Source organism: Sphaerodactylus townsendi, linkage group LG02 (genome assembly GCF_021028975.2).
Source record: "Sphaerodactylus townsendi isolate TG3544 linkage group LG02, MPM_Stown_v2.3, whole genome shotgun sequence".
Classification (NCBI taxonomy): Eukaryota; Metazoa; Chordata; class Lepidosauria; order Squamata; family Sphaerodactylidae; genus Sphaerodactylus; species Sphaerodactylus townsendi.
The window spans coordinates 8,781,651-8,806,090 of NC_059426.1; the positions used below are offsets into that span (position 1 = coordinate 8,781,651).

General features: G+C 45.9%; 1 protein-coding gene across 2 annotated transcripts in view; it reads right to left on the reverse strand.

The window, feature by feature from the left end:
- GLS (glutaminase) overlaps window positions 1-24,440 on the reverse strand; it is an 81,974-nt gene that overhangs the window by 55,537 nt on the left and 1,997 nt on the right. For both annotated transcript variants that reach the window (XM_048486848.1, XM_048486849.1), the window contains exons 2-5: window positions 10,923-11,019; window positions 9,325-9,446; window positions 6,592-6,721; window positions 5,392-5,471 (exon numbers count right to left, since the gene is read on the reverse strand). In XM_048486848.1, the coding sequence (XP_048342805.1) occupies window positions 5,392-5,471; window positions 6,592-6,721; window positions 9,325-9,446; window positions 10,923-11,019 (429 nt within the window). The remainder of the gene's footprint in view (window positions 1-5,391; window positions 5,472-6,591; window positions 6,722-9,324; window positions 9,447-10,922; window positions 11,020-24,440) is intronic.

Here is a 24,440-nt window from a genome sequence, read left to right on the forward strand (position 1 = left end):
TGAGGGAAGTCCCTAAATTGAACCACTGGAAGGGGGCGGGGGGCAGAAAGAAACGGAAGAATCCTTTTGTATTTTATCAGCTAAGAGAGGCAACAAGTTGGTAGCTTCCTACAGTTGTTTTATCACCTTCCCATATAACGAACGGTATATTACACAACTCCAAAGATACAGATTTTTTTGTGTCTGTCGTTTTTACCCCAGTTGGCAGAAAGAAAAACTGAGGTGTTGTGTTAAGAAAGTGTCATGATACTGAGTTGAGGGAATACCCATTTAGCGCATTGATTTAAACTTCCGGAGGCTCTTATGCTTCTGTTCAACTAAATCTGACCATGTAGCCATCTAAAAATTAGTCTTAAAGAAAAGTATCGATCTAAGCTCCACAACAAATTTTAGAGCTAAGCAACCAGACCAGACCAATTTGTAATTCCCAGAGTTGATCTCAGCCCGCCCAGGTTCCAATAAACCGCCGACTGCCACCTATCCTAAAGAGCAAACGGCTCGACAGAAGAGTAACAATCACAAAACAGAAAAATCCAGCAGGCCGACATGTATTGATTCAGGAAGTACACATATACATAAAGACACAAAGTCAACTGAAAAACATTATCGGAGTAAGTTTGTGAACTGATTAGCTCAAACCTTTATCACAAATACCTCTGTGCAAGTTAAGTATAAGCAAATGTTGACAAAACTAAGTTATCTAATGACAGTTTCAAATACAGTTCAAGAGCAAAGCAGATTGCATGCAGAGGTTGGCCTCTAGAGAGATAAAACTAGCAGAGCATCTCTGACAGAAACCTGATAAAGTACTACCGTTCAATTTCTTGGTCCTTAGGATGCCATTAATGCAGTCTAATGATTTACATAAACTATTTCATAATAGCTATTTCCAGAGGTGGGATCCAGCAGGTTCTCACAGGTTCCCAAGAGTCGGTTACTAATTATTTGTGTGTGCTGAGAGTGGGTTACTAATTGGTGATTTGGCCACGTGATTTTTGCCTTAGTTACGGCCCTCCTCTCAGCAGTAGCGCGCAGAACTTGAAGCAGTCTAGCAGGAGGTGCACCGGCGTGCGTGGCAGCCTGCGCCAGCGTGCATTCGTTTCCCACCCAAGGACTGGCGCAATGGCTGCGTCCTTGCCAGAGCCCCGCCCAGGAATGCGACGCCACGCCCTCGTCGTACCCCGCCCATCCCCATTGGCGCTACGCCACAGTTTGAATCCCACCACCATGGGAACCTGTTACTAAAATTTTTGGATCCCACCACTGGCTATTTCCAAGGCAGCTGGGAAACAAAGCTTGGAAGCTCTAAACACCTTCTGTTATCTACAATGGATGTTCTCAAATAAAACTTCCACTCGAGGAAGGACAACTGTTACATTCATCAATATCAGGATTTCTCAATTAGGGTTCCACTAATGGTTCCCTGGTGGATCATGATTTATTTTGGAAAAAATATTTCAGATTAGGGCAAATCTAGTTACAACTCTTTCCAACCTCTTTTGACAGTGAGCTATAAGACTGTGTCTATTTCATAATTGATTTTTTTTATGCAAGAAAAGGGAGACCACTGAGATGAATGCTTTATTGCAGGAAAAGGAGGGTGAAGTGCATATCCACCAATAGTTCAATGGTGAGATAAGAACCACGAAATCCCCGGAAACGGGGCCAACAATTCATCATGGCTAATGCCTGCTGGAGTTTGTAACGTAGGCGCAGATAGGGAAGCCTTCCTGTAAGGGTAAGCCACACACGAAGGTGGAGGACGCTGCAGGCTCTCTTCTCCTAGCGAGTGGAAGCAGGTTGCGCTCTCACCATGGCCGCTTCCGCACACGCAAAATAATGCGTTTTCAAACCACTTTCACAACTGTTTGCAAGTGGATTTTGCTATTCCGCACAGCTTCAAAGAGCACTGAAAGCAGTTTGAAAGTGCATTATTCTGCATGTGCGGAATGAGCCTATGATTTGTTTGGTGGTGGTTGTGGGGGGTATATGCCATTAAAGGCTGAATTGACTTGTTTGGTGCAGCGGTGATGCACGGGGTAGGGGTTAAGAGCGAGAGACTCTAATCTGGAGAGCCAGGTTTGTTTCCTCACTCCTCCACGTGAGCGGCGGACTCTTATCTGGTGAACTGGAACTTGTTTTCCCGCTCCTACACGTGACACCTGCTGGGTGATTTTGGGCTAGCCACACTTCTCTCAAGTTGTTCTCAGCCTCACCTACCTCACCAGGTGTCTGTTGTGGGGAGGGGAAGGGAAGGCTATTGTAAGCTGTTCTGAGACTCCTTAAAGGTTCAGAAAAGCGGGCTATAAAAACCAACTCTTCTTCTTTATCAGTAAACCTGCCAACTGGAAGCCCTCCTTCACGCACCTTTTCTCTTAAGTTAGCCGAGGACAGGGTTAGGGTTCCTTCTCAGAGGGACTGCTGCTGTGAGACTCCTTAAGGCTGAGGAAAGCGGGGTATAAATCCAAACTCCTCCTCCTATTCCTCTCCTTAACCATTGCCAATGCAAGTCAGTTTAAGTTCACTTCAAACATGATTTTACCTTCTGGTTTATTTTATTTATTTATTATTTGATTTAATATACCGCCCTATCCCCGAAGGGCTCAGGGCGGTGAACAGTACATACATATAAGTTAAAAACAATAACATTCTAAAACAGTGGTGGCGAACCTATGGCACGGGTGCCAGAGGTGGCACTCAGAGCCCTCTCTGTGGGCACGAGCAAACAGAGTGCCACCTCCACACACATCTAGGCTGGCCTGGGCCACTGGGCTCAATTATTAGCATTAAACCAAAGACCTAGTTTTGGGGAAGCAGTGTAGGTAACCCTGTTAAGCGCTGTTAAGCCCCACTGATTTTCATGCGAAGAACTAAAGCGCAATCCTTTACCTGGCAGTAAGCTCGGTTGCTGGCAAGGGGGCTTATTTCTGAGTAAGCCCTCCTAGGGTCGTGATTCACCCGTTGGAAGAGTAGTACAGTTGCTTCAAAGCAAAGCCACCGACGACCACCAAGCTTACTCCTGAGTAACGCATGCCTCGGAGCCAACCATTTTTACAAACTAAAACCTCAGTATTCAGGTTGAATTGCCGTGCTGGCACTTTGCGATAAATAAGTGGGTTTTGGGTTGCAATTTGGGCACTCGGTCTTGAAAAGGTTCGCCATCACTGTTCTAAAACAATGTCCCACAAAACCCATATGCAACCCTCCCAGGAGAAAATAGTGGGTCCCGATGATATTAGGGACCCCTGTGGAGCAAGGGGGGGCGCGGGGCATCCTCAGCGGCTGGTCTCTCCGAAGGCCCGGTGGAACAACTCGGTCTTACAGGCCCTGCGGAAATCTCCAAGGTCCCGCAGGGCCCGGACAGCTGGTGGTAGAGTGTTTCACCAGGCAGGAGCCAGAGCCGTAAAGGCCCTGGCCCGAGTGGAGGCCAGCTGCGTCATTGAGGGGCCAGGGATCTCCAGTAAATTGGCCTCTGCTGAACGGAGAGGTCGACCCAGGACATATGGGGTAATGCGGTCCCGAATAGCCAACCCTGAACCTTTACCAAAATCTCACACCAGATGCAAGATCTCATTAAGGACTTTTTAACTTAAAGCTGCAGCCAGTGCTTCTGTGATTTGGGGTTTTAATTTAATTTAATTGTTTACTTCATTTATAGTCCACCTTCCTCACTGTGACTCAAAGTGAATTACACTAGTAAAATCGACGCACTAGTGCAGCGGTTCTCAACCTGTGGGTCGGGACCCCTTTGGGGGTCGAACGACCCTTTCACAGGGGTCACCTAAGACTCTCTGTATCAATGTTCTCCATCTGTAAAATGGATAAATGTTGGGTTGGGGGGTCACCACAACGTGAGGAACTGTATTAAAGAGTTGTGGCATTAGGAAGGTTGAGAACCACTGCACTAGTGTGAAGTCACACGATCAACACAACTAAAGAACATGCCAATACAGATAATGAAGCTGCATTACAAGATTGTTGGATGGAATGTTTCACTGTAATAATAAAGTAATAAATAAAACACAAAATTAGGGACCAGTGCTAGTAGGAAGAAAAATATACACAATTGAGGATACACTAATTCCACATGATAACCTTGTGCATTTTGCTCAAATGCCTTTCCATACTTTTTTTCATCTGCAGTTTGGAGCCCTGTGCAGAATTAGATAGCTATTGAGCAAGAGAGTGAATGTATGTATACCCAAAGATCATCTGTTTTGATTTTTTCTTCCCCTTCCTTAAAATAAGAATCTAGTCTTTTCTGATGCTTAGAGACCATCTGAAAGGTGCTGTTGCTCAGACATTCCAAAACTAGAGAAATACCATACTGATAGCAGTTGTAATTCCTTGCTTTTAAATCCCTTATTCCTTTATTCAAGAGTCCCGCCCTGTGGCACCCAGAAAGTGTTTTTAGAAAGCGGTCAGGGCCAGATATGGATCAACAACTGGGATTCGATTGGCTGAGCACATTTTTAAAAACACTGCTTTGGCAACAGCGGCCACAACAGCACATGAATCTTCACGACATGACTGAAGGTAAGCTGCGACAGACATTTTGTGACTGGCTCCGCCTCCTTAAAGCAGCCATTTTGTGGCAGCGCCCACCGTGCAATGTCAGGATTTCAGAAGTGCCTCCAGACCCCAAGGTTGAGAACCCGTTTTGTTCCTTATTTTATTCCCTTTTTAGAGAGGGAACTACTGCTACCAACTGCTGCTGATTAACACCTCAGAAGTCCTGCAACTTTAGAATTCAGTTTTCCTAAAACACCACAGGTAGTACTCATTCCAATAACCCACTGCTAGCGCTGAGAATTATATTATATCCAACTATTACCCTGTTTCCCCGAATATAAGACATCCCCTGAAAATAAGACGTAGTAGAGGTTTTGCTGAAGTGCGAAATATAAGGCATCCCCCAAAAGTAAGACGTAGCAAAGTTTTTGTTTGGAAGCATGCCCGACGAACAGAACACAGAAAAATAAAACAACCCCTGAAAATAAGACAGAGCGCATCTTTGGGAGCAAAAATTAATATAAGACACTGTCTTATTTTCAGGGAAACACGGTAACTATAGTGACTTACATCAAATGACGCTTTTAAAATATCTGTCAGTTAGTTTGAGCAGAATTAACTCAAAATGTTATTTCTAAACTCTAAGTAACAAACTGAAGGGGTTCAACAAGAATTTAAGCTAAGCAAAGGCTACGCCAAATCTTGGCGATTGGGGTGGGGGATTGACTATACACTTTGAAAAAATAAGACTTCCAACTAGCAACACAATGAATACGAAGCCACCGTGGCAATCTTGGTTGCTCACAGATAAGGTCCAGCCTCTGTAACTATTGTTGCAATTCCATGGATAGCTCAGATACTTAAAATGTTTTAACCTACCTTTGTCCGTCCACTGTGCAAACAGACACTCCCCACAAATCAGGACTGAATTTCGCCAGTTGAGGAATATAATCAGCGACCTATTTTGGAGAAGACCAATTTTGTTAATTGAGGTTAGTACCCCAGAAATATAATAACCAATTACAGGAAAACGTTCAGCTGCAAGAATCTGCCAAAGAAAGATCAAATCCAAGCCCCTTCAAGTTCTGCGCAATGTAACCTTTCTCTCAATCAGGACTATAAAGCCCCTTCAATCCTATACATTTAATCTGTCCAAGCCCTTTTTAAAGCTATCCAGGTTGGCGGCCATCACCACCTCCTGTGGCAGCATATTCCAAACACCAATCACACGTTGCGTAAAAAAGTGTTTCCTTTTATTAGTCCTAATCTTCCCCCCAGCATGTTCAATGGATGCCCCCTGGTTCTAGTGTTGTGAGAAAGAGAGAAAAATGTCTCTCTGTCAACATTTTCTACCCCATGCATAATTTTATAGACTTCAATCACATCCCCCCTCAGACGTCTCCTCTCCAAACTAAAGAGTCCCTCCAAAAAGAGCTGTTACATGAGTGAGGAGAATCATGCATGCCACCCTGAGCTCCTTAGGAAAAAAAAAAGGGGGGGGGGATGTATTAATCTACTGTTGAAGGCTTTCGCAGCCTGAATCAACTGGATGTTTTGGATTTTCTGCGCTGTGTGGCCGCAGTCTGGTCGTTTTTGCTCCTAATGTTTGGCCAGCATCTATCGCTGGCATCTTCAGAGGAATATCACGGTAAGATGTACCACAGAGAGAAACACATCTTAGCGTGATATGCCTCTGAAGATGCAAGCAATAGAAGCAGGTAAAAACTAAAAGACCGGGGCCACACTGCCCAGAAAACCCACAACAGCCACCAAAAAAATGCATTGTGCCCTACAAACTACCCCACACAGTTCCAGGCATTGCTAGAAGTGGAGGAAATTAGAGGCTGACCTCAGAGACTGCATAGTAGTATGGATTTCTGCCAACTTCCTACTGTGCACTTAGGGAATCTACTACACGTGGCTGCTGAGCTTTACTTGTTGCTGGCCACTATCAATAAGCAAAAAAAGCAAACACAAGGCAGCATAAGCTGCCTCAAGGAGGACTTTGATTCAGACAAGAAGGCATAGCTCTTATACGATGGGAGATCCACAGAACACAGCCACGTTCAGATTGTTTACCTTTCCCCCAGATTGCGTTTTAGCATTTTCGTACAGTTCATCAATATGAGAGGTAAAGGACACGTAATCTGGAATCACAAACTTCCGTCGGAAAGCCTGAGTAAGCAAGACGATATTGCTTTGAACACACCTGGGAAATATGAAAAAAGATATTATGTTAATGAAACTACGAAGAATGATTACTTTATATAAGCCCTCAAGATGGGCACATGAAAAAAAAATTTTTTCTTCTAACATCACAGGAAAGAAACTTGAAGTTTAGGCCTCAAAACCCTGAACAGTTTTGCACAAACTTACAGGCACGGTAAACAACCAATCAGATGTCTGTCCCCAGTTCAGAAGTCACCATTTCGTTAAGACACAACCAAGTCAGACCACTGATCTATCAAGATCAGTACTGTCTACGCCAGGGGTCGGTAAGCTTTACCACCTAAAGAGCCATTTGGACCCATTTCCCACGGCCCCGATGATCTACTGAGCCGGAGAACGGAGCCACCTCTGGTTTGGCCCCTCCACTCACCTTTCCTTCCAGTACTGGGAGGCAGTGGCACTGGGCAGGGAAACCCCGTCTGCCTGACGGAGCAGGCAGCTGCCTGCTCCGTGGGGCAGAGGGGGGATGGCGGCTGATCTGGACATGCCCACACTACCCTCCGACCTCTGGGGTCAAAGGGCAGCGTGGGCATGTCCCTCCAGCCCTCCAGAGCAGTGCTGGAAGGAGAGGTGAGTAGAGGGGACATGAAAAGCAGCACCCTCACGCATGGAGCCGCCTCCAGTCCGACCCCTCCATTCACCTTTCCTTCCAGCGCTGCTCTGGAGGGCTGGAGGGACACGGCCACGCTACCCTCAGACCTCCAGGCCACGCAGAGCCGCAGTATAAGGCTGAAAGAGCCACATGCGGCTCCAGAGCTGCGGGTTGCAGACCCCTGGTCTACGCTAACAGGCAGAGGCTCTCTAAGTTGTTAGGTCGTTCACGTCACATGCAGGAGACCTTTACTAGATCCTTTTCCGTCTGGTTTACTATAAAGGTTATTCAGCAATCTGCCAATAAAACAAAGTTGCTCAAGAGTAACACTGCTCTGAAGTCTTGGCAAATTTTCTTTGTCTGCTGGCTCTTATTGACTCCTACCAACCCACCCCAAAAGTTCACAGGTTACAGTACTTCAAGTCGTGTTACATTTGTTGTTTCTGGCTACAGGCCATTTTACAATTACCCACAAGACTATAAAACTAAATTTAAAAACACAAAAATCAGATAATTAAACCGGTATATCTCAAAGAGTGCTACAATCTCACAAAAATCAAATAACTATCAAAGACATTCAGCACTTTGTAATTTATTTGACTATTACCTTTTTGGTGGCCAGCGCAAAAAGATGTTGTGAGTAATAAAAATATCATTGTCAGATAAAAGCATGACCAATTTATCTACCAGACCAGCACTGTCTAAGAGCAATTTGTCCAAATATTTAGTCCTGTATGTAAGAGGCAAAAATATCCCCCATTTCTCTCCTGTAAGGAGACTCAAAGGGGCTTACAATCTTCTTTTCCTCCCACCCACCCCCACACAACAAACATTTTTGTTGTGACTAGCCAAAAGTCACCCAGCTGGCAAAAACTGTGACTAGCCAAAAGTCACCCAGCTGGCATGTGTTGGGAGTACACAAGCTAATCTGGTTCACCAGATAAGCCTCAACAGCTCGAGCTGCAGAGCGGGGAATCAAACCCGGTACTCCAGAGTAGAGTGCACCTACTCTTAACCACTATACCACGCTAGCTCTCCTACCTTACTAACGTTACTTCTACCTTACTAACTCCTACCTTTGTTTTCTTCCAATAGTGCTTTGTTTTCTTCCAGAATTGCAGAAAGGCAATATGGATGCAACAACTGACAGAGATTGGCCTGTACCAATGACTGCTGGAGCCCCGGGAGGCCAAGATCCTTCAGAAAAAATTATTTTGAATTAGAAGTAGAAGTAATTCAAAATAATTTTTCCTGAAGGAAAAATTGCTACTCCACATAAAAGCAGGGAAACTGCCGTTCTCAAGTATAGCTTTATTGCTGATGGTGTTAAAAGACCACCTCTAGTAAAATAAAACTGCAAGATGCTCCAAATGATTTTAACGGTGTGACTGTCATGATTGTTATACGTGGTTTCTAGCTTAGTTTTTCACTAAAAGTTACTCCTGACTATTATGCTGTGAAATGTAGATTCCATGAATACTTCATCGATACTTGTGGGGTCTTTTCTTGAAAACTATTACCTTATTTTTCCTGCAATCCATACTGAGAGCCTCTTCAGTGGCGTAGGAAGTTAAGAGCTCGTGTATCTAATCTGGAGGAACCGGGTTTGATTCCCAGCTCTGCCGCCTGAGCTGTGGAGGCTTATCTGGGGAATTCAGATTAGCCTGTATGCTCCCACACACGCCAGCTGGGTGACCTTGGGCTAGTCACAGCTTCTCGGAGCTCTCTCAGCCCCACTCACCTCACAGGGTGTTTGTTGTGAGGGGGGAAGGGCAAGGAGATTGTAAGCCCCTTTGAGTCTCCTGCAGGAGAGAAAGGGGGGATATAAATCCAAACTCTTCTTCTTCTTCTTCACTGCAGTGCTTAGTGCCTGCCTCCACACACCAACCTCAGAAAGGCAACGCGACAGGGAGAGCTTGCTTTTCACCTCTCTGCCTGCATGGAATGCCGCAAAGTGTCAGGCCACAGTTGCCAAACACTAAGTTACTTACTTTTTAAAGAGATCTTTATCCAGCATGACGCCATCGGAGGTTGTCTGCAGGGTCAGTCTTAGCATATCCATACATTCTTTCAGCCTTGGATCAGAGGTACGTAAACCCGTAGATTTGAGAGCCTGAAAATAAACCAAAAAAACCCCACATCGTGGATGTTTCCTGTTCTTTCCAGATAACACACAACTCTGGCTTGGGAACTCGGTGACCTCACTCCGCCAACACAATGCAGTTGCCAGATAAACATTTCCACGGGGTACCTCTGTTCTTTAATACCCCAGCGTAACCATGGTTGAGAACATGCTAGCATGCGGTTTGATCAAGGTCAGAAGCTCCTTAGGAGACCAACAAGAGTTTCAGGCTATAAGCTCTCGAGAGACAACGCTCCCTTCATCAGATATGAGTAGGAATGGAGATCTGAGTCCTTTTATCTCTGTCAGAAAGTGGGAGAGGCATTGTAAAGGATTCTTGCAATCTGCTTGATTAGAGCACAGGGGAAATACTTAGGGGCAATCCCTCAGCTTTTTGAACTTGCCAGCATCTTTGGAATTTTAACACAGGGCGGTGGGCGCAATCACAAAACGGCCCCCATCAGAGGCAGACCCACCACCTCACAAAAGAAATCCAAGGACAGAGGAGTTATTTTTGTATAAAAACTGGAAAAGAGGAAAAAAATAAAATCAACACTGTAGTGAGAGTTGCCGCTGAAACAATGCTCTTTGAATCGACATAGTCAGATCTCCAAATGACCAATAAGAAGGCCCCCTGGGCAGGAAAGCCCGCTTTCTAAAAACATTTGGCACACACCAGGAAAGGGACTGTGGCGGGCGATGGAGTCCGTGGGCATCATGTCATTCCCCCTAGTTCAGGGGTCTGCAACCTGCGGCTGTCTCTCTCTGGAGAGCCGCAGGTTGCAGACCCCTGCCCTAGTTGCTCCTCCCCACTTTTGGTCATCTGTTGTGCTTGCATTTCTAGGAGCTTGACAATAGTTTTGATCAAGCCATGGACATGCCTGGCAGAAGGAATTATTAAGAACGTAACTAAACTCTGCGTGACCTTGGGCAGTAAGTGTGAACAGTGACTCTCAACGCGCTGTCCAAATGACTATATTGACGCTGCAGCACGTTTTCCAAAGCAAGTTTAATGCAGTGGCCTGGTTCATTGACTTGCTTAATCTTTTTGGACAAAGTGTTTCTTCCAGCACAACAGCAACAAGGTGCCTCGAGTCTAGGCTGTGACTGTAGAAGGGTGTTAGGAAACTCAAACCTTTTTTCTGATCTCTTCAGCCATTGCACCTCTTGCATAAACCCAATCCAGTTTCTGGGCTTTCTTCTATCAAACTCAGCCCCAACACTCCACGCCGATGTGCCCCCATGGGCACCCTGCTAGTGACTCCTGTTAGTATGTCTTTTAGTTTCAAAATAACACTGAATTATTCATAGGAAGCAAACTATGTCATCTTTTCAGGAATGCCTAGCTGACCATTCCCCCAACCCGTTTGTCATTAGAAAACATGGAGTGTGTACTTGAAAGGGATTCACAAATTATCCAACTATACAATTAAGTGGGTGGCATAATTATTATTATTTTTAACTTACCGTAATGAACTTATGAACTGGTATTTTCTCTTGCCCTTCTGCGATGGTGTAGAACAACAAGTCCTCCAAACTCGGCAAAAGGCCTTGCTTTGTCTTACTGAAAAGAAACAAGACAAGGAACTCATGGTGACAAAGCAAACAACTTCAATGCCATTCACGTGCTTAACGGTTTACCGCCGGTTTGCTTTCGTAAATCTGACCACCATTTCAGCTACTCTTTTAAGTTCTCTCTTGTAACGACAACAATTCAATTAACTCGTTTTATTAACAGTCAAATGCTTAAACCCAAGTGGGATACAACACTACTAAAATATCTGCCATTATTCTTTTCCAATCAGCAGAAGAGATGTCAAGCCAAGGGCAGTCAGTGCTTCAAAAAGAGCATTTGCCAGGTAAGCTAAAGAATAAAGGTAAGCACCGGGTCATTACTGATCCATGGAGTGAGATCACATCACAACACTTACTAACCAGACTTTGTTTATGGGGTGGTTTGACACTGCCTTCCCCAGTCCTCTACACTTTACTCCCAGCAGGCTGACTACTCATTTTACCCACCCCAGAAGGATGAAAGGCTGAGAAAACCTTCAGTGGCAACATGAAACCGACTTCTGTCATAAGAACATAAGAAAGAGCCTGCTGGATCAGACCAGAGTCCATCTAGTCCAGCACTCTGCTACTCGCAGTGGCCCACCAGGTGCCTTTGGGAGCTCACGTGCAGGATGTGAAAGCAATGGCCTTCTGCTGCTGCTGCTCCCGAGCACCTGGTCCGCTAAGGCATTTGCAATCTCAGATCAAGGAGGATCAAGATTGGTAGTCACAGATCAACTTCATAAATCTGTCCAAGCCCCTTTTAAAGCTATCCAGGTTAGTGGCCATCCCCACCTCCTCTGGCAGCATATTCCAAACACCAATCATGAATTGCATGGAGAAATATTTCCTTTTATTAGTCCTAATTCTTCCCCCCAGCATTTTCAATGAATGCCCCCTGGTTCTAGTATTGTGAGAAAGAGAGAAAAATTTCTCTCTGTCGACATTTTCTACCCCATGCATAATTTTATAGACTTCAATCATATCCCCCCTCAGACGTCTCGTCTCCAAACTAGAGTCCCAAACGTTGCAGCCTCTCCTCATAAGGAAGGCGCTCCGATCACTCAATCACCCCCATTGCCCTTCTCTGCACTTTTTCTATTGGGATTGTCAGGATTGAAACTCAGGTCATGAGCAGAGCTTGGGCCGCAGTTGACCACCCTGTGCCACAGGGAAGAGTAAAACTACGCACAAATTATTTTTAAAAATTGGGCTGAATCTTGTGACTCCCTTCCACTAGGTTTTGCTTCCTCCAACCAAGATAGTCTTTCCATCCAAAGAAGCACGTCTCCATTGGAAAAAGATAGGCTTCGTTACAGTAAGACCCTCTCTGTAGAAGGGGAAGTTAGCAGAAGCATGTAATGCAATCTACTTGGTAAAAGAGGGTTGCAACGTATCTTTTGTACTTGGATGGGAAGATTAGATAGAGATGTATATATATATATATACATGAAAACTGTATTGTATTAAGAGATATATAGGTGAAAATTATGGTAAGTTAAGATAGGAAGACATACAAGGGATATTCGAGGAGGTTATCTTTCTTTTTTAGAGATAGAAGCCATAAATATGATTGTTTTCCTTTTAAAATTTAGAACGACAGATAACAACAACAATGTACTGGACGAAGATAAAGTCAACAGAGTTCACTTGTGAAGTCACATTAGTTTAACGAGATAAGAATCAGTTTGTATAAATTTAATTAGGAATCGTGTTGGACTGCAGGAAAGATGCTAGAGAATAAGACTCTTACTTTTCTTTTTCTTTTCTTGCTTTTTATTGTTATTTACTGTAATATGTTTATACAATATGTATTTATTTTAATCTTAATAAAATTTAAAAATTAAAAAAAAAGAGGGTTGCAAGATCTAAATTGGTGAGCATTATTAACTCTGGTCTCAACTTAAAGGATTGAAAGGCATATCCAACCCCCACTCCCCAAAACCCAAGCCTGAACAGATACACCACCAGCAAAACCACCAAGGAGAAAAGTTGGAAGGTGACAGGTGATGACATGCAATGGAACAATAAATACAAGCGCAAGCCACTGATACTAGTTTCGGCTGAACGAAGCGTAGTGCCTTTTAAGACCGTAGCGCCTAGCATTCCAAATTCCAAATATTCAATGCTGTTACATTAACCTAATCCACGCGCAGTTTTCTGAGATATCTTCCACATCTGCTCCTGTTAAATCAGGCAGACTAGTTCAATATTTAGCTGTGACATTGAACTAGTTGACAAAGCAAATACAGGCAATATTCGCTTCACAGACAGAAGACCCCCCCACCCGCTCCAAATGGACTATTCTTGGATAAAGCTTATCAGTTTAAACTGCAGTATAAGCTTTTTTTCTCCCCCAATTTCTCAGGTCAATAACATTATGTAATGTTTGCTCAGATTTAAGAGCAGTGTTTCAGGACTATTAAACACTTCAAAAGACACACATTCAGCATATGCCAAAAAGAACTCAGATAGTAAGTCCGCTTTCGGACTGTCATACTAAGATAACAGCTACGGGAAGTGTTTGTTCTCTGCAAAGGTGAGATCTTAATGAATAAATAAATCTGGAGATAAGCCACATGGCGGTCACCAACAAAAAAGTGCTAGAACACCTACGACGAGGCTGCACGGCTTCTCATCCTCTGCCATCCCTTTTGCAAAATGGAACTACCTATTTCAAATAATGAAATCCAGCTTAGTGTAGAGCAGGGGTGTCCAACTCTGGCGCTTCAGATGTTCATGGACTACAATCCCCATCAGCCCCTGCAGGCACGGCCAGAGTTGGACACCCCAGACCAGTGGTGGAGAAACTATGGCACGGGTGCCAGAGGTGGCACTCAGAGCCCTTTCTGTGGGCACGCGCAGAGTGCCCCATCTAGGCTGGCCTGGGCCACTGGGCTCGATTATTAGCATTAAACCTCAGATCTAGTTTTGGGGAAGCAGTGTAGGTCACCCTGTTAAGCGCTGTTAAACCCCACTGGTTTTCATGCGAAGAACTAAAGTGCGATCCTTTACCTGGGAGTAAGCTCGGTTGGTGGCATGGGGCTTGCTTCTGAGCAAACCTAGGGTTGTGATTCGCCCGTTGTAAGAGTTGCATCGTTGCTTCAAAACAAAGCCACTGGCTGCCACCAAGCTTGCTCCTGAGTAACGCACGCCTTGGAGCCAACCGTTTTTTCTAAATGAAAACCCCAGTATTCAGGTTAAATTACAGTGTTGGCACTTTGTGATAAATAGGTGGGTTTTGGGTTGCAGTTTGGGCACTTGGTCTCGAAAAGGTTCGCCATCACTGCCCCAGACCTAGAATGTAGAGGTTAAGAGCGGCGAATTCTAAGCTGGAGGACTGTGTTCAATTCCCTGATTTCTCCACAAGAATCCAACTTGGAGATTTTGGGACAGTCACAGAACTCTCTCAGCCCATATGGAGGTAGGCAATGGCAAACTATCTCTGATCCCCTCTTGCCTTGAAAACCCTCCAGCAGGGGCCTCCAACCTACAGCCCTCCTGATGTTCCTGGACTCTGATTTTCATCTGCTCCGCCAACTGACCCAGCTGGCAGGGGCTGATGGGAATTGTAGTCCATATACATCTGAAGGGGCATAGGTTGGAGAACCCTGCCCTGCAGGATCACTCTCGGTCATTTGTGACTTGATGGCACTTTCCACCACCATTTCAAGTAAGATCTAAGGGTAAAGGTACCCAGGTCACTGATGACTTGTGGGGTGACATTTACCAGGCAGACTTTTTTTAACGGGGTGGTTTGCCACTGCCTCCCCCAGTTGTCTACACTTTACCCCCAGCAAACTGCAGTCCTTTTATCAACCTCGGAAGGATGGAAGGCTGAGTCAACTGTGAGTCAGCTACCTGAAACCCAACTTCAACTGGGATCGAACTTTTGTTGTAGGCAGTTTGGACCGCAGTGCTACAGCTTACCACTCTGCACCACAGGGTTCCTCAAAATAAGGTCTACATCAGGGGTCTCCAACCTATGACCCTCCAGATGTTCATGGACTATGATTTCCGTCAGCTCTGCCAATGGGCCATGCTGGGAGGAAAAGCATCTGCATTCTCAATATGCCAAATCTTACTCAAGCAAAAAGCGTTAACTTGCTACACTTCTTTCCCTGAGGCAAAGACAAGCTCATACAATGGCTGAAGGAAACGGTGTAGCTGAGTTTTCTGGTACATTTGCCTTCGAAATAATCCTGGTTCCCATCTTTATACTGAGCTTATATGGAAAATAGATGGGAGAAGACATGGAGAGAATTCCTGTCCTCTCTTCAAGCATTTACAGGGTCCCACTCGTACCTTCCAAGACTTTATGACCGTGGTGGCGAACCTTTGGCACTCCAGATGTTATGGACTACAATTCCCATCAGCCCCTGCCAGCATGGCCAATTGGCTGATGGGAATTGTAGTCCATAACATCTGGAGTGCCAAAGGTTTGCCACCACTGCTTTATGACAAAGTCGTTCATTCGCTTTATTTGTAGCCCTCCTGTCCCACTGAGACTCAAGGCAGATTACAGACTGCAGAAAACAATTCAGACAGCATAAGAAATCTGATGAATGATGCCAACACACAACGGTTACAGAATTAAAAGGGATGTCAACAAAAAAACTGTCTAAAAGTTCACTGACAAAAATGATGTACTCGCTACAGGTCAGACAATCTTGTTAACTCCATTTCAATGCCTCAGAGTAAATTATAGAGCAGGGGTCCCCAAACTACGGCCCGGGGGCCAAATGTGGCCCCCTGAAGGCATTTATCCGGCCCACCAGGCATGGCAATGATGGCTCCATTCATGTGCAGTGGGGGCTCGAGGGAGAGGAGGAACTGGCCCCAACGGCCGTTGATTGCAGTTACATGATGGCACCCCCAAATCTCCATATGCATTTTCTGACCCAGAGTTGGAAGCCTTACATGTGGCAATACCTGCTCCGCTCTTCCCTCTTGGCTACTCCATGTGTTGCTCTCAGGCTTTCTGTTCCGCCTCACTCCCATTGGCATCAGTCCAGGCTTTGGCCGAGATCGCTCACTGTGGCATGCTAGGAGGAGGAAAAGAACCCAGGAAGATACCTGATCCTGGGTTAGATGGAATGCTTCATTGGGAAAGTTCTGCTTTTTTTTACAGGGAAAGGTATTCCACAGCCTCCCCAACAATATTTGGAGCCCACCCTGTACTTGACATACTTTGGTCACTGTTCTAAAAATAGACCATGACAGAAAGGCTGAAAGGTGAAATCAAACATTTTACAATCATTTGTGCATAGGAATTTGTTCATAGTTTTTTTTAGTCCGGCCCTCCAACAGTCTGAGGGACAGTGAACTGGCCCCCTGTTTAAAAAGTTTGGGGACCCCTGTTATAGAGCCTCCAAACTTCAATATCCAGGAGAAAAACAGGAGTTATGGCAACTGGATCTGCAAGAAGTCAAGCTGGCCCCATCGAGTTCCCTTCTTCGATGAAGCTGCCTCCGAAGACCCTTTCCACAAGAGCGTGCTCCCTGGGTCGATGCGACTCTTTTCTGGGCCCACTGACTGACACACGCTGGGGCAAGTCCCTCATTTTTGGGGGCCGGGTTGGCTATCATGGGAGGGTTGGCGCTGTTCTCTGGGGTATCGTTTTTCTCTCCTTGGATTTCAGGCTGTCCCTGGCCTTCTCATCCCTTTCAAGGGCTGGGGGGTCAAACAGCAGCTGGGAGTCCCTCTGTCTCCTTCTACCCCTTGGCTGGCTTTACCAACTCTCTCCTTCCCCGCTCCTCTGCCCACTCCCCCCCCCCCGCCCCAGACAGCAGTCTTCCTGCCAGTCAGGGCCCCTGCCCCGCACCCTTCACACCGGCGCTGCCGTGCCACTACTACTCCAGGTCCCAGGATTGGCTTTTTGTTCTGCCTCCTGAGAGCCAGCTGCTGCTCAGCAAACCGTGGAGATGAAACTCACGGATACCCCCACCCAGCACGGGGCAGCTGCCCCCCTCCCAGGTGGCACTGATGGAAAGTTGCTGGGAGGAACGGAAATGAAATCACGGGCATGACACTTAGAGGGCCCAACACAAAGGCCAGTCGAGCAAGTGTACAAAGGAAGTCATTAACGCGCTGATATCAGACATTCCACTCAGAATTAGGTTCTTGGTTTTGTGCATTTGTTCAGAAGCTAGAACTCTGATGCCAAATGTATTCCGTATGTCCAGGTTTGGGCACTGCAGGACCTATGCTGGCTTTAAAACAAAAAGCAGAGCAACAGATGGAGACATTCAGGGTTGCTGGGCATCAAATTGTCCAGAAGGCGGCACAAGGGCGTGGCTGCAGTAGCAATGGCTGGACGCCTACAGGCATTGAATTTTACTCAGGCTTTATCCCCTGACGTTCTGAACAGTGAGTCTGCTTGATTTATCTTCTCGCCATAGGAGTAGATACATTCGTGCCAGACTGGAGGGATTTCTAGAAATTCTGCCTGCAACAATTCAGAGGTTTCCCATAGGCTGGTTTGGACACGGTCCCATGCGAGAGCACTTTACTTTGTCTTTGCAGGAGATGTTGTAGGCTGCACTGAGCTTGCATTGGTGCTATGAACTGTTCAATGATACGGGAAGGAAGGAAGGGACTTAGCCACCGTCGGAGACCCTCTCCATTCAATCTCTCAGCATGCCAGCTCAAAAACATGAACCCACGGTCAAATGACCACAGCATTTTTTTTTTTTTTTCTTAGGGGACAGGGTAAAAGGCTGGTAAATCAGTGAGTCTTCTGCTAGTGCCGATGGCAAGACTGAGGCAGGGCTAGGAACAGGCAAGAACAAGCCAGCTGGGATCGGGCCGGGAACAGTCCATCTAGTCCAGCTGACTCTGCTACTGCCAGTGGCTGCACCGGGTGCTCCTTTCCGGGGAGCTGTGCAGGAGTTGGGAAAGCAAGAGCCTTCTCAGGCTGCTGCTGGCTCCCGGCACCCTGGTCTAATCTAGACTGAATGGACTCTGGTCTGATCCAGCCTGGCTTGTTCTTATGTTCTCAACACTACTCTGGCCAATCTTACCCTTTCCCACTAACAGAATGAGGAACCTCTGACTCTCCAGATGTTCAGGAACTACAATAGACCCCATCAAGCCTCTGTCGGCATGGCCAATTGGCCATGCTTGGTAGGGGCTGATGGGAACAGTAGTTCCTGGTATTCCTGGAAAACCGCAGGTTCCCTACCCTGCACTAGCTGAAAGACAACCACGTCTACTGCTACTTTACCTGCCCTAAGGGGTTTATTAGTCTGGAGGCTGAAAAGAAAAGAGCTGGGGTGAAGAAGGCTTGAGTTGAGTCCTGAGCTCACCCCACTATCAGTTCTTCTGTCTAGGAACGCTTTTGGTATTCTAGAAAAGCATGTGTGGAAGGAGGCTTGAATGCAACTATTGCAGCCAGCTTGTGACTGCCTCAAGTTCTGGCTTAGTTTTCACAGGGACTCCAGTGTGGATAATGCATTTCTACAATCCCACCACAGCAAAAATAAGTGAGCTCAGCAAGCTCTAAAGACAAACTCGGGAGAAATATTTCCTTCCAGAAACAGTGACCTACGCTAGCAATGAAAATTATACCATTTCAGCTCTCTGGATGGAAAACTACGCGGCCTTGAGATAAGCAGCTAGTACAAACACATAATCTACTATTACCAACTGTCACATGTAATTTCTCGAGAGCAGCAAGAGAGAGAGAGAGAAATCGACACAGAAAGCATCACAACCGATGTGGAAACAAGCCAGGCATTGCTGAACGTTTCTATGGGCGGCAATATATTCCCTGCAACACGCAATTTCCTAAGAAGAGCAACAACCATGACGTTTTTGTAGCACCTCAGAGACTCCACGGTTCATTGCTAAGGTGGCTCACAGCCTGTCTTGTGCATCAGTATAGACCAGTGATGGCGAACCTTTTTGAGACCGGGTGCCCGAACTGCAACCCAAAACCCACTTATTTATCGCAAAGTGCCAACACGGCCATTTAACCTGAATACTGAGGTTTCAGTATAGAAAAAAAGCGGTTGGCTCCGTGGGCTGCGTGTTACTTTCGAGAGTCAGCTTGGTGGTAGTCGGCGGCTTTGCTTTGAAGCAACCGTGCAACTCTTCCAATGGGTGAATCACGACCCACAGGGTTTTACTTCCAGAAGCAAGCCCCATTTGCAGCAATTGAGGCTTACTCCCAGGTAAAGGATCGTGCTTTAGTTCTTCGCATGAAAATCAGTGGGGCTTAACAGCGCTTAACAGGGTTACCTACACTGCTTCCCCAAAACTGGGTCTTCGGTTTAATGCTAATAATCACGGCCAGCTTTAAGCTCCGGAGCCAGCCCTACTGAAATGGGGAGGCACTGCAAGTGCCCACAGAGAGGGGTCTGAGTGCCACCTCTGGCACCCGTGCCTTAGGTTCGCCACCACTGCTCTACAACATAAGAAAGTGGCTCTTCCTTCAATGGAGGCAGGCGCTTCAGATAGCCGGAAGACTCAAATTTTGCTCAAAGCAACAGATGGATACGTACCAGGATCCTGTCATTAAAGACAAAACCAGAAGTGTTGTCTTATGTTATAGCAAAGCTCAGTTCTTGAGTCTGGGAATTGGCAGAGGGAAGGATTCCTCAAAGAGGGTGGAGGGCAGCATGGCAGCCAGCATGACATTTGGGGGTGTTATTTCCCTAATCCCTTCCAGCACCCAGTGCCACTTGAAGCAGAGAAGATGAGAAGACAGACGGGAGGGTGGCAGCGGATGGCTACTGATCAGATGAGAAGCACACAATACACTTATAGATTATTTCTACGTTACTACTTTGACCTGTACAAGACAACATTTTTCCCCAGACATGAGTCCATAAAGGCTACTTTCTTTACTTGCAAAACAATGTGTTTTCAAACCACTTTTCACAACTGTTTGTGCAAGTGGATGCCTTGCTGTTCCTTTTAGCTTCAAAAAGCACTGAAAGCTTGGTTTGAAAGTGCATTATTCTACGTAATGCTTGGAATCGAGCCTATAGAAGGGACAGCATTCAGAATCACGTTTCTACTGTTCTTTCAGTCACCTTATTATGGTTGCAACAGATACGCTAGCAGTAAGCACCCAGCAATGAGCTACTTCGAACACATGCTCAATCCGTGGCCCAAGAGGTGTCTGATAGTTCTCGACTAGAGCCAGAGCCTTTTCAACTCTGGCCCCAGCCTGGTGGAACACTCTGTCCAGCCAGAGTAGGGCCTTGTGGTAATCTATCTCAATTCCACAGGGTCTGTAAGACGTTCCGCCAGGAATATGGTTGAGGGCAGCAATGGGGTATGATTCATCTTGACTGGCCTCCTTTCCCCTCCTCTTTTGACTGTGTGGCACAGGGGTTGGGGGGAATGTTTTAAGTTACAAAATGTTCCACTCTTGGTTGGAGTTTTAAGGATACCAGATGTATTGTACATGGTTTTTTAAAATACAAGCCACTCTGAGTCAGCTTTGTCAAGGTGAGTGGATACAAATCAACGGAAGGAAGGAAATGTGAATAGGAGTGCCTCATTTTCACAGCGAGAGGAAGTCATGGAATCTAACATGAAACTAGATTCGTCTGTTGACCTACAAGCCCCAACGCTTAAAAATCCTAGCAAAACAGGGGTTAGCTGCAATTAATTGCGACGGGGTAGGCCACGTTAGATTATTGCAGCAAAATGAAAAACAGGAGCTACATGAAAGGCAAACAACCTCTATTACAGCAACAGCTACCATGAGTCAGAGCTCGACTCTTTGGATGTTATAAAGAGAATCTATTCCACATTGTTATAAGGGAAAATTATCAAAGAAAAGAGGGGCTCGGTGCGAATCGTGTCATAAATCTTCCAGGGATGATACTCGAAAGGACTGCTATGGATCTGGTAATTATAAATAAGTCCTAGAATGATTTTTTGGGATTTTTGGAGAATGCTTGAAATATCCCTACAAAAATAAGTCCTAGTTACAGATTTCCTGGTGCAACTGATCTGATCACCTGGGGGGCGCAAAATCATGGAGAAAAAATAAGACATCCCTTGAAAATAAGCCCTAACGCAGCGATGGCGAACCTTTTCGAGACCGAATGCCCAAATTGCAACTCAAAATTTAACCTGAATACTGAGGTTTTAGTTTAGAAAAAACGGTTTGCTCCAAGGCGTGTGTTACATGGGAGTACGTTTGGTGACGCAACTGTGCAACGCTTCGAATGGGTGAATCACAGCCCTAGGAGGGTTTAATCAGAAGCAAGGCCAGCCTAGATGTGTGTGTATGGGAGTGATTTTCTGCTCCCCCTACATGACGAACTCTGTGCGCACGTGCCCACAGAGAGGGCTCTGAGTGCCACCTCTGGCATGCATGCCAGAGGTTCGCCACCACTGCCCTAACGCACCTTTTGGAGCAAAAATTAATATAAGACCCTGTCTTATTTTCGGGGAAACACAGTATATCTGACCTTTCTCTACTCTCTATAACTTCTAATTGCTCAAGACTTGCTTTTTCCAAACTTCAACTGGCTCTTCTAAAACACTTTGTAAATGTATTACAACCCTTTATGGATGTCAGTTAACTTTTTCATAGCTTCAGACTTCTTCCTGAATTCACTGTTGTTTACCCAACACAACTGCCCTTCTGTTTATCCGTACCCTATGAGAGAGACTGGAACATCTCTGATATAACTCATTCATGTCAATGGGCCAAGACTGCAGTAACTCTGCACAGGATTGCATCTATTAATCTGCCCAAGTCCCTTACACACAGAATCCCACCTGAAAGATTTACGATGGGATCAGACCTCTCTACCCCTACCTTATACCTTCCTCTTCTCTCTCGTAATTTTTCCTTTAAGCATACTTAATGTGATGTCTTCTACCTGCTATTTAACGAAGTGAGCCATGACTCACAAAAGCTGATGCCAGAACAAATCCTGTTACCCTTTAAGGAGACACAGGACTTATGTTCTAGCTACTACAGTGCTTGGTGGCACTGACAGTTTTCCAAGGCTGAATACTCAAGTGCTACCCGTAGATTTGAAGACCCTGCCCTGGCACCTGGGACTCCTACACTGAAATTCCCCAACTTACTCACATTTTGAAAAATACATATGTCGCTAGATGACAACATCCAGTGCTTGGACTACAACAGGGGTCTGCAATTGGCCATGCTGGCAGGGGCTGATGGGAATTGTAGTCCATGAACATCTGGAAAGCCGCAGGTTGCAGACCCCTGGACTACAGGTTGCAAATGCCATTTGTGAATGGGTGTTGGGTGGTAATCTAAAATAACATAGGAGCCCTGTGGCACAGAGCGCTAAGCTGCAGGACTGCAGTCCAAGCTCAGCTCAAGACACGAGTTCAATCCCAACAGAAGTCGGTTTCAGGTAGCCAACACAAGGTTGACTCAGTCTTTCATCCTTCTGAGGTCAGTAAAACAAGTACTTGGCTTGCTGGGGGGAAAGTGCAGACGCCTGGGGAAGGCAATGGGCAAACCATCCTGTAAGTAGAGTCTGCCTAGTAAACGCTGTGATGTTATGTCACCCCATGGGTCAATAATGACCCAATGCTTGAACAGGAAACCCTGTTTCCTCGAAAATAAGCCCACCCCCCACCCCCCAAAGCCCTAGAATGATTTTTCGGGATTTTTGGAGGATGCTTGAAATATAAGCCTTCTCCAAAAATAAACCCTAGCTACAGATTTCCTGGCACAACTGATCTGGTCATGTGGGGGAGTGCAACATTATGGGGAAAAAATAAGACATCCCCTGAAAATAAGCCCCAACACATCTTTTGGAGCAAAAATTAATATAAACCCCTATCGTATTTTCGGGGAAACACGGTATCTTTACCTCTTAATTTAAAATAATAGGGTAAAAGGAAGGGAAAAAGCCAACGTATGAGCCAGCGTGGTTAGAGTACCACACTGTATAGTGCAAGGGGCCGGGAATCAAACACCCACTCGGCCATGAAAAACAATGGGCAACTTTGAGCCCCCTCCCTGTCAGCCTACTTTACAGGGTTGTTGTGAGGATGCCATACAGAAGAGGACCTTGTGAACTATCCTGGATGCCCTTAAAGCATAGGTGTCAAACTCGCGGCCCTCCAGATGTTATGGACTACAGTTCCCATCATCCCCTGCCAGCATGGTGCCGCGAGTTTGACACCTGAGCCTTAAAGGAAAAACAGACCAACAATTATTCAAATGATTCAAACACAACACATTAACTGGGGGAAAAAACCCATCACACTTCACTTCCTAGAAAACCTTCACCTCTCGAAGGAAAGGCCAAAGCAGGATCAAACCAAGTGCTTGACAACGATAGTTTAGAACTTACCAAGATTAGATAGATCCAGGTTCAAATTCCTGCCTCAAAGTTTCCCAGGTGAACCTGGGCCGGCTACAATCTCACCACAACCTCATTAATGGTGACTGTTGGGAGGATAAAAGAGACGGCAGCCGCGTATGTGGACCCAAGTCTCTTTCTGAAGGAACAAGAAGGGTAGAACACAGTAACACAACTGGGGAGCCTGAAGCCCAAACCCCCATTGTTCCGTGAAATGTGTGAGTGTCCTCAGCATGTGCTCTTCCTCAGCATCATCTACCTCACAAGGTTGATGTGGGGGCAGAACAGAAGAAGGAAAAACCAGAGACATTCCCGGCTAGCTTTGGACTAGTCCCGTGGTGGCGAACCTTTGGCACTCCAGATGTTATGGACTACAATTCCCATCAGCCAATTGGCCATGCTGGCAGGGGCTGATGGGAATTGTAGTCCATAACATCTGGAGTGCCAAAGGTTCGCCACCACGGGACTAGTCTTTGTGCATCTCTCTCCACCTCACCTACCTCACAGGTCCATAGGGAACATAAAGCAGGAGGAAAATGAACTTGGCTTGGATAGAAAATGAACCTTTCGAGCTGACCACAGGCCAGTGATTGAGTGTGTGCATCTCTCTCTGCCTTGCCAACCTCACAGGGTTATAGGGAACATAAAAGAAAGGAAAAGGAACCACCTGGTTAAACATGGGCCAGTCATCCTGCCTCCCTTTCAGCCCAACCCACCTGAAAGGGTTGTTGTGAGAATAAAACAGAAGGAAGAGGAATAAAAAACAAACTGACTTTTCTCTCTTTCAGGCTAACCCAGCCCGCAGGGCTATGCTGAGGATAAATCAGGTCAAATCATGGACCTTTCTAACGGATCTTAGGCTGGCCACCTTCTCTCTGCATAACTTACTTCGCAGGGCTGTTGTGGAAATAACAGGGAGGGGCAGAGAAGAGGAATCACAGATCTTTCCTGCTGACCTTAGGTCAGAATTGCTCCCTCTCTTTCAACCAGAGCTACCCCATAGCTGTTGAGGTGATAAGATAGGAAGAATCATGGATACTCCGAACAGATCTTGGGCTGGCCACCCTCTCACTGCACGACCTACCTCGCAAGGCTGTTGCAGAAACTCCTGAGG